Raw genomic sequence first — 10,723 nt, 5'->3', positions numbered from 1 at the left:
AAACTTTTCTCATCTGAATACCTTAATTTTTAAAGCAGTCAATAGTACGAATATTATTGTATTCAATAAAAGATTGCACTGCTTGGATTTCAATATGCAGTAAATAAATCAAGTGCTATCGCTGCTTGATTATAAAGCAACAATTCACTTTGCATATGGGGTAAATGGATTTAAAACAATCCATGCCTCAATGTATTTAATTAAAGGGAATTCTATTACTAAGTTCAGCTGCCCCTCCTTACTTGCTGTTCAACTCCATTAATTTGTTTTCAGAGCATTAAAAGGATAATAAAAATTGCCAAGCACTTCTGTTAACCATATGCTTGCTTTTCCTGTAAGTTTTATATACATATAAAAGCACGCTCTGCCTTCTCTCCCCCCTCACACCCCCCCCCATATATTTTCTTATCAGTGGAAAAAAGGGCAATAAACCAGCTCATAACTTATCTTTTTTCTCTAAAATGAAAGAAAGTGCAATGCCATAATAGACACTGTTTTTCTTTTGACTTCCAATCAAATCAAAAGGAATGCTGTTTGCCTATGGAGAAAACTACCAAAATTAATGGGACAGATTTAGTATCCATGATTGCTTTGATTATCAGAAAACCTTATCTCTCTTTGCCATATAAAACTCCAGAGAGGTTACACAGCAGATCTGGCTGCCCATGCCAGCAAATACAGCCCAGCAGATACCTCTCATAGGTCTGACTTCTCCACCGACTGCAGTGCTGCAGTCCTATGACAGCATCATATTAATGAGCCAGCAGAGGTCCGGCACTCCATGTGGTTTGCAAAGTTTAACCCTGTCCCTCAGACTTCCCCAACTCTCCACAACAGCAGCAGCAGCAGCACGAGCTATGTGTGCCGAAAGGCAGTTTTGAGGAAGGATTTTGTCCCTTAGCAAATCACCTTAAAAACTCACAGATTGCTGAGCACAGGCAGACATACGTTTTCAGCACCTTTCCAAATGAGGAGTTAAAACCTAAACCCCTCAGCTTTGCAGCTTTGCAATGCAATGGAGCTGTAGCAGTGCAGTGCCTTTTCCAGCACCAGCAATTTATTTATTTATTTATTTTCCAGTTTACTAATCCACTGCTCATGTAGCTGATCCATCCACGAGGAGTTCAAAGTCTGGCTGTTAGCTAGTGCAAGTCACCGTATGCAGCCCACAGAAAGTCTACTGCACCATGTAAACGTTATTCTTAGCAATGTTTCAAAGTAGGGGAATTCATTTCTAAGCAATGCACCAAGCGTTATGTGGAAACGTGCAGGGGGGGGAGGAAAAGAGCAGATGAAAGCGAGAGAAAGAACCAAGAGCCAGGACTGCAGGGAGCTTTCCAGCACTGCCCCGCCTGCAGCCCCTACCCCGTAGGGAGGCAAAGCGCTTGCAGTGCTGCAAAGCCGTCCGTTGCCCACGCAGTATCCCTTCCCCGGACACTTTTTTGACCTTCAAATGTCAGCCACTGCCTGAGGAGGGGGAAGTGGGGAGGGGGAGTTGGTGGAGGGAGATGAGGAGGGGGCTGCCCTTGGGACCTCTACTCAACCCCCCCCGCCCGGGGCCAACGGCGGAGCCCCGCGGGAGCTGTCCGTGGTGCTGAAACCCCGATCCCGGCCCCGGCCCTACCCTGCGGGCTCCGCCGATCGCGGCCGGCACCGCGCTGCGCTGCGCCATGGCCTCTGCGGGGGCGGAGAAAGAACGAAAGAAAGAAAGAAGGAAAGGAAAGGAAAGGAAAGGAAAGGAAAGGAAAGGAAAGGAAAGGAAAGGAAAGGAAAGGAAAGGAAAGGAAAGGAAAGGAAAGGAAAGGAAAGGAAAGGAAAGGAAAGGAAAGGAAAGGAAAGGAAAGGAAAGGAAAGGAAAGGAAAGGAAAGGAAAGGAAAGGAAAGGAAAGGAAAGGAAAGGAAAGGAAAGGAAAGGAGAAAGAAAGTGAAGGTCTAAAGGAAGGAAAGGGGAGAAGGGAAATGAAGCAAGAGTGAAGGAACACGGAGAAGGGAAGAAGGGAGAAAGAGGAAGAGAGAAGAGGATGGAAAGAGGGGAATGAGGATAGGGGAAGGAGAAAGAGGATGGGGAATAGGGAATGGGAAACAGTGGGAAAGGGGGAAAGGGTGAAGGAAGGAGTGTAGACGAAAGAGGGTGCAGGGGGAAGGGGGAGCGGGGGTCGGGGAGCCGGGAGCAGTGAGCGGGGGCCGGGTAGGGATGGGATGAGGGAGGCGCGGAAGGGAGGGCGGAGCTGAGAGGCGGAGCTGAGGTAGGGCCGGGGGTGGACACATCCTCGCACACGTGTGCGGGGCCGCCCCGGAGCCGCCCGGCGGGGCTATAAAAGGGGCAGCGGCGGCCAGAGCAGCGCTGCGCTTCCGCCCGCCACCCCCTGAGTGCCCCCGCCATGAGCTACACCATGGAGCCCTTGGGCAACCCCTCGTACCGCAGGGTGATGACTGAGACCCGCGCCACGTACAGCCGGGCCAGCGCGTCCCCGTCCAGCGGCTTCCGCTCGCAGTCGTGGTCGCGGGGCTCCGGCAGCACCGTGTCCTCGTCCTACAAACGCACCAACCTCGGGGCTCCGCGAACCGCCTACGGCTCCACCGTGCTGAGCTCCGCAGAGAGCCTCGACGTGAGCCAGTCCTCGCTGCTGAACGGGGCGGCCGAGCTGAAGCTGAGCCGCTCCAACGAGAAGGAGCAGCTGCAGGGGCTGAACGACCGTTTCGCGGGGTACATCGAGAAGGTGCATTACCTGGAGCAGCAGAACAAGGAGATCGAGGCGGAGCTGGCGGCGCTGCGGCAGAAGCACGCCGGGAGGGCTCAGCTGGGGGACGCCTACGAGCAGGAGCTGCGGGAGCTGCGCGGGGCCCTGGAGCAGGTGAGCCACGAGAAGGCGCAGATTCAGCTGGACTCGGAGCACATCGAGGAGGACATCCAGCGGCTGCGGGAGCGCTTCGAGGATGAGGCGCGGCTGCGAGATGAGACGGAGGCCACCATCCGCGCCCTGCGCAAGGAGATGGAGGAGGCCTCGCTGATGCGGGCGGAGCTGGACAAGAAGGTGCAGTCGCTGCAGGACGAGGTGGCCTTCCTGCGGGGCAACCACGAGGAGGAGGTGGCCGAGCTGCTGGCCCAGCTGCAGGCGTCCCACGCCACGGTGGAGAGGAAGGACTACCTGAAGACGGACCTGACCACGGCGCTGAAGGAGATCCGCGCTCAGCTGGAGTGCCAGTCCGACCACAACATGCACCAGGCCGAGGAGTGGTTCAAGTGCCGCTACGCCAAGCTGACAGAGGCGGCGGAGCAGAACAAGGAGGCCATCCGCTCCGCCAAGGAGGAGATCGCCGAGTACCGGCGGCAGCTGCAGTCCAAGAGCATCGAGCTGGAGTCGGTGCGCGGCACCAAGGAGTCGCTGGAGCGGCAGCTGAGCGACATCGAGGAGCGTCACAACAACGACCTCACCACCTATCAGGTCCTGCGGGGAGTGGGGTGCGGGCTGGGGGCTGCGGGATGCGGGCGGGGGGGAGGTCGGGGGTGCGGTCCCAACCCGCTGCTGCCGCCCAGTGGGTAGGAAGGACTTTAGGAAAGTCGCGCTGAAACTTTTTTTTTCCCCGTTCCCTTTCTGTATGTCTTTGTCATGATGGTTTGTTCTGTCTCGGCTGCAGGACACGATCCATCAGCTGGAAAATGAGCTCAGAGGAACGAAGTGGGAGATGGCACGTCATTTGAGGGAGTACCAGGATCTCCTCAATGTCAAGATGGCCCTGGATATCGAAATTGCTGCATACAGGTACAGGGGGATCGTTGTGGGCATGTCTGGAATATTAATAGCACTGCAGAGGCTGCTCTGAGATGCTTTACCACTAGCGAGAAGTATCTGTATGCATTGAACATGAGCCAAATTAGAGCTTGACTGAAATACTGCAGCCCTTTCAGAATGCACAGACTCAAAAGTGTCTGCAGCCAGAAGGAGCCCATTCTCTCTGACAGTGCAGAACTCCCTGTGTGCACAGTGCACCCCAGTGCTGCATCCTGTGCCTGTTCTGCAGTAGACGAGTTTATTTTTAATTCCTGTTTACTTTGCATATGCCACGCAAGCGGTGCTTGTCACTTCCATTCTCTTTTCTCACTTGAGAGAGATGCTGTGCTTTGCTTGATCATGGTTTAAGCAGGCAGCGCTAATCTGCTTGTCACAAACACTCTTGCTTTTCTTGTTCAACTTTCCTTTGTCATGCACTCTGATCTGGAGCAGGAAAACTGTGTGCTATTGCCATCACCTGGCAGGCTTTTGGTCTCTCTGCATCACTTCAGAACCCTCATCAGAACTGCTGATTTTTCTGGGTCAGAGGCTTAGATGAAAAACATGCATTTGAATATAAAAACAGTCAAAACAAAAATCTGCTTTCAGATCCCTGTAAACTTGAAGCTGTTGAGGCAAACAGACATTATAAGCTCTGCAGCTCTTTGCTGCCTAATATGACTTGTACTGCTCTGCAGCCTCCCGCTTTGAGCCATATAGAGAGGTGGGGTGCCCATAATGAGCTAGGGCATATGTTTGGTTGGCTTTGAGAGTCTCAGCATCAGTGTTCCATTTGGGTCCATTCCATTCTCAGTTCACCTGAGTCATGATGCGTCCTATGAAGTTAATCACTTTCTTTGATGCTAAGGATGAATTTCAACTGCTCAGCTAAAGGTGATATGCTTGCTACATGCAAAGCAAGCCCAAAGGTGCTTGCTCCATGAGAATTTACCAAAAGAGCTGATGGGAGAAAAGCAGATCTTGGGCTGTGAGCAATGGATGGTGCTGGTCTGCTCTAGCATATTCTACATGCACTGACCTCATCCTGCTGACAGAGGGAAATACTGTCCCTTAGGTTGGGTTTCTATGCTCACTTTCTTTCTTCCTCCTAATTCCCTTAGGAAGCTGCTGGAGGGTGAGGAGACAAGATTCAGTGCCTTCTCTGGAAGCATCACTGGACCCATATTCACACACAGACAACCATCGGTCACAATAGCATCCACTAAAATACAGAAAACCAAAATCGAGCCACCAAAGCTGAAGGTCCAGCACAAATTTGTAGAAGAAATCATTGAAGAGACGAAAGTAGAGGATGAGAAGTCTGAAATGGAAGATGCCCTCTCAGCCATTGCAGAAGAAATGGCAGCAAAGGCTCAGGAGGAAGAACAGGAGGAGGAAAAGGCAGAAGAAGAAGCTGTAGAGGAAGAAGCTGTTTCTGAGAAGGCTGCAGAACAGGCAGCTGAGGAAGAAGAGAAGGAGGAAGAAGAAGCAGAGGAGGAAGAAGCTGCAAAATCAGACGCTGCAGAAGAAGGAGGCTCTGAAAAGGAAGAAATAGAGGAAAAGGAAGAAGGGGAGGAGGCTGAAGAAGAAGAAGCTGAAGCCAAGGGCAAAGCTGAAGAGGCAGGTGCAAAGGTAGAAAAAGTGAAATCACCTCCTGCAAAGTCACCCCCTAAATCCCCCCCTAAATCCCCTGTAACAGAGCAAGCCAAGGCCGTCCAGAAAGCAGCAGCAGAGGTAGGAAAGGATCAGAAAGCAGAGAAAGCTGCTGAGAAGGCAGCCAAGGAGGAGAAGGCAGCATCCCCAGAGAAGCCGGCGACACCAAAGGTGACCTCCCCGGAGAAACCAGCGACTCCGGAGAAACCACCAACCCCAGAGAAAGCGATCACCCCGGAGAAGGTCCGTTCCCCAGAAAAACCAACAACCCCGGAAAAAGTGGTGAGCCCAGAGAAACCAGCAAGCCCAGAGAAGCCCCGAACCCCAGAGAAACCAGCGAGCCCCGAAAAACCGGCAACACCAGAGAAGCCCCGCACTCCTGAAAAGCCAGCGACGCCGGAGAAGCCCCGTTCTCCAGAGAAGCCATCCTCCCCGCTCAAAGATGAAAAGGCTGTGGTGGAGGAGAGCATCACTGTCACAAAGGTAACAAAAGTCACCGCAGAGGTGGAGGTGTCGAAGGAAGCCAGGAAAGAAGACATTGCGGTGAATGGTGAAGTGGAGGAGAAGAAGGATGAGGCGAAGGAGAAGGAGGCTGAGGAGGAAGAGAAGGGCGTTGTCACCAATGGGCTCGATGTGAGCCCCGTCGATGAGAAGGGTGAGAAAGTTGTAGTAACCAAAAAAGCAGAGAAAATCACAAGTGAAGGAGGGGACAGTACTACCACGTACATCACGAAGTCGGTGACGGTCACTCAGAAGGTGGAGGAACACGAAGAGAGCTTTGAGGAGAAATTGGTGTCCACTAAGAAAGTGGAGAAAGTTACTTCACATGCTGTAGTAAAAGAGATTAAAGAGTGAATTAAACTCAATTATAGCTAAATTAAAAAAAAATTAAAGAGCTTGGGTCGGTGCAAAAGGTTAAGCCATATGACAGCTGCAAAATGCATGTGAGTGACGGCTTTAAAGCAGAACGGGTTCTCTCATGGAGGCTCCAGACACACAGTATTTTACTTTTTTGTGCAATATAGGGGAGGGGGGGGGAATGCATGCAGGCTCAAGATGTGCTCCCTCCACAGAGCTTGGGGAACTAAATAAAAAAATAATAAAAAAAAATAATAAAAATACTAATAATAGTGCATGAGTTGAAATGTGCAAAGGAACCTTTTGAATTTCCTGAGCTGTTGGAGGGACGTATCTGAGGAACGACTTAAGATGTATTATGCAAAGAACCAACTGAGCCAAAACCAAACAAAACAGTACTAGAATATTCATGAGAACCAGAACTCTCCTAGCCTTAATAATAATAAAAAAAAAAAAGCTACTTATAAGTAATTATGTTTACCTCACTGGTGCAATTAGGGTGGACTTTTGCTCATGGGAGAACCTAGTTGACATGCACAGTACGCAACCTTTTGTTGTTTGATGTAAAACCGTCACAGCAGTTCTTGCTCAATAAAGGTCAATATGAAAACATGGCTTGTGTGGTGCTTCTCTTCCAACTGGTGTCCTTCCCTTAGGGACTGGGAGCTCATCCTGGACAGCAGAGTGGTGTGGGCTGAAGAGTTGCTTGAGGTTTCCCTTCTCTTGATTTTTCCTTTTAGAAGCTTCCTGTAACAGTGTTAAGTGACACAAATAGTTGATCTGGTTTAAGCAATACATGAGGGCTGCTTTGTAGAGTAAAGGGGAATCTGTTGTGTTCTATGGGTTGGCCTTTAGGTGCTCAGTGGGGTTGTGGTCCCTTTGGCTAATGGAGGAAAGGTCTTCAAGCCACGGTTGCCAGCCCTGCTTATGTAGGTAATCCAAGATACACTTAGATCTGTGTTTGTCTCAATGTTTTAGGAGAGCTATAAAAAATGGAGCAATTTCCAGATTGTTCCTTGGCTTTCCTACAATGATAGCCTGTCTGTGGACCATGACTGGTCATAATATCTTCTATGACACTCATCTGTGCCTTAGTGGGTCTTGGCTCAACTAAGTCATCCTGACCAGTCATGCTGTACTCATCAAAAGATGGGGGATTTTGAATTAATTCTTATCTCCTGCCTTAATTACATGGGAATGTCCTTCTTATCACCTCCCTCTCTCAAATGATTCACAGGTGAAATCTGTTTTTAAACACAATGTTCTGAAATTGAGAGCAAATTCCTGGAAAAGGAAAGTGCCCCATAGATGATGCTGCTTTAGGTACCAAAAATATCACCAATTCTTTTCTTTTTTTTTAACAAATTTGTCCATTTAAAAATAGCTGTAGAAAGGAAATTATTCCGGGGTCTGAACTGGGGCTCAGATAACCCCTGGTGGGACTGACAGTTTAAACCAAATGAGGGCATTTTTTTTCATTTTCAATGGAAAGGTATTTAAAACTGTGGCCTATGTCTACTGCCACTTGTAGATTGGCTTCATTAAGAGGAAAACCTATTAACGGGCCCTTAAAAATCCCAATATATGGAAAACAATGGAAATGAATGGAAAAAGGATGGCCATGACTCCCAGACTGGGGAGATAATCCCTTTTATTCTAGGATTAATATTGCATTTACTGTTCATATGTACTGCTTTACATCCCACATGTAGCAAAGAAATGCAAATCATTTTTTCAGCAGCCTGGGTTCAGCAAATGAACCGCCCTGAAATCTGAAGGCTAATAGGGAAAATCTGATCAAAATCGATGCTTTGAGTATGCCTGCCAATTCTTTGCCCTGCTAATAATGGAAGATCAAGTAGATTTTAATTGGAAGGCTTACTGAAGTTCTTCACTGGAGAAAACACACAAAATCCACAGCAGATAAGTCTTTCAAGTAAACGTGAATGCCTTTGTGTAGCAAAGCAATGAATGCTTCTCCTGCTGATATCAATCATGGAAATCTGTGCTCAACAGATTGCAGCTTGAGTGATGTTTAATTATGGCAGAGCTGGCAAATTAGATGGCAGTTTCTCTGCAGCAAGCTTTGTTGTGAAAGTTACGTGGGTATATGGACATAAAATAACCAACAACCACACCTTTAGGAATAAGATGTTAACAACCACAATCACACTTACCTGCCAACAGTGCTGCCAGAATCTGCTGAAACGTCACCAAGTCTCAATGAAAGTTGGGCATCTCCAGCATCCAAAGTTGGGTCACCTTGCACCATTAATTACATTTGGCATCGGTGGGAGACTCAAGAACACACTGAGGATGTGGGCTTACTAAGGTGCAGGTGGGATCCTGAGATGGCTTGGGTTTTTTATGTCATGCTTTCCCTTCAGTTCTGGTAGGATATTACAAGGACAGAACCTAAGGACTGTTATCTGTGTTGTCCCCTAACATATACATTCATTAATTTGGCCAATCTCCCACTGCAAATGTTTCCATCCAATCCTAGGGGAAATAAGCAACCCGTTAGCACATTTCTAAATATTTATAAAACTTTAAGATCCAATTAATATTTAATTTTGCCAAGAGGTTCTGTCTACTGACATCTGCAATCAAACAGTTTCAAAAGATAGCATAATTCCAGGGCAGAGATGCATAAATATGTGCTGTTTGCCTGTACTGCAACAATTACTTTTTGAGGCTGTGAATAACCACTGAGGGGATTAATTATTTTCAGATACAGGAGTTCATTAACCAGTACAAAAGGCTCTGGGAGGGGGAAAAAACAATGAACAGAAGATATGTGTGAAGATGTATGAGTCTGACTTAGGGTGGGCCACCCAATGGCTTTGGGAATAGAGGGCACTAGGATGAGAGCTTGGTATCATATGGGGTTGTTGGGGTGCTATGACTGTGGCACGTTCAGCATTCCATAACGAAAATCCAGGCAGAAAAAACAAAGCAGGGAGTGTTATGAAACCCAACTAGGTTGCTTTTGCCAGGATGCTGAGTCAGGCACTGGAATTTTCTCCAGACTTCAGGGTCTGTGCTTTTACCATGCATTGATGGGCTGTTCTTCTCTGCTCATCACTAAACTATAGCCTCAATTCATCCAGGAAGGAAGCAAATGATAAATTGCCAATGATGAAGTTACTGGGAAGTAATCTTATAATCTGGATGTTATATCTGTACAAGTTTTCCTTTCCTGCCAAGTAGAAGGGGGATATGCGTGTGTCAAGAAGAAAAGCATTTAGGACCTTCTTGTGTTTGCCTTCTCTGCAACAGGAACTCAATCTGATCCAGCCCCAGCCTGCCTGAGCAGCCGGGGAATGCTCAAGGACACCATTGCTGCTTTACTGCAGCTGCAACTTGGGTTAAAGTTTCCACCGTGCCTCCCTCTGCCTGCTTCTACTGCATTGCGTCAAAGTGAGCTCCTGGATTTCCTAAGGTAAAACAAGCATTGCCAGCGGGATCTCCATAACCCTGAGAGCATCTCAGCAGGAAAATGCATGTTTCCACCTTCCCTGCTCCAGTTTACCGTAGCACAAGGCAGGACAGGGCTAACAAACCAGCTGGGTTGCCACTGCGGACATAGCCCTCTGCAGCTCATTGCTGTGCCGTGACTCACACATCTCCTGCAAAGAGCAGTGAGATCTCTCCTTCAGCTGTAATACATTAAAAATAACGCAGGATGAGATACACTGCAGGGAGAGCTGTGTTTGTTGCTGTGCCTCTGAACGTGCTGCTTGAGAGCGTCCCTAGCAGCTGAGATTTGGCAATCTGCACATGTGCTGCTTCCCAGGAGTGAGAGGGATGCAAAAAAACTGAGTGCAGGAAGGGTTTATCCATAGGAAAAGATGAGAAATCGGAAAAAAATCAGATATTACAAAGTCAGGAGGAGCTCAGAGTGCTTGGACAAAGGGGGGGGATGGGGCAGTTGCTCTAATATATGCTGATCTATTTGACAGTGGTTTGGCTCCAATGAGCTCCAATCTGGCACATAAGATGCTTTCACTCTGTGGGAGCAGATTCTCTTCTCCTGAAGTGCCACACTCAGCATTTTCTGACAGAGCACTTCCAAGTGCCACCTCTCACACACAGCACTGTGCTGCTGAGCTGCAAGGTATTGAGTACCAACAGGAGCAGCAGCAATGCAGAGCTTCACACCAGCCCTGCTGCCCAATATCTTGTCCATGGTATTGGAAACACCCACCACCTGGCTGAGGACCTCAGATTTTATGCAAAAATCCATCCAGTTGAACATTACTGTGGGAAGTGTACAACCATACACTCCTTTTTAACCTGGCTGACTATAGGCAAATTAAGAATGGTTTAACTTGTAGCACTGGCCCCATGATTGCTTATGGCATGAAGGTCAATTGCATGTATCAGCTACAGCTAGCTGATAATAAATAGGTCCAAACTTGACATTGTTCTGAACTGCC

General features: G+C 48.3%; 1 protein-coding gene across 1 annotated transcript; it reads left to right on the top strand.

The window, feature by feature from the left end:
• Positions 1-2,343: 2,343 nt before the first annotated feature.
• On the top strand, positions 2,344-6,896 carry NEFM (neurofilament, medium polypeptide). The gene is made up of 3 exons (NM_001101730.2): positions 2,344-3,446; positions 3,640-3,764; positions 4,895-6,896. The coding sequence occupies exons 1-3, from the start codon at positions 2,382-2,384 to the stop codon at positions 6,279-6,281; spliced, it is 2,577 nt and encodes an 858-aa protein (NP_001095200.2). The 5' UTR covers positions 2,344-2,381; the 3' UTR covers positions 6,282-6,896.
• The last annotated feature ends 3,827 nt before the right edge of the window (positions 6,897-10,723 follow it).

This window comes from Gallus gallus, chromosome 22 (genome assembly GCF_016699485.2).
Source record: "Gallus gallus isolate bGalGal1 chromosome 22, bGalGal1.mat.broiler.GRCg7b, whole genome shotgun sequence".
Taxonomy (NCBI): Eukaryota; Metazoa; Chordata; class Aves; order Galliformes; family Phasianidae; genus Gallus; species Gallus gallus.
This window is presented reverse-complemented; position numbering and strand designations above follow the sequence as displayed.

Coding starts and splice junctions, on each gene's coding strand:
- NEFM (NM_001101730.2), top strand. CDS start 2,382: ATGAGCTACACCATGGAGCCCTTGGGCAACCCCTCGTACCGCAGGGTG. Junction 3,447..3,639: donor ACGACCTCACCACCTATCAG/GTCCTGCGGGGA, acceptor TCTCGGCTGCAG/GACACGATCCATCAGCTGGA. Junction 3,765..4,894: donor ATCGAAATTGCTGCATACAG/GTACAGGGGGAT, acceptor TAATTCCCTTAG/GAAGCTGCTGGAGGGTGAGG.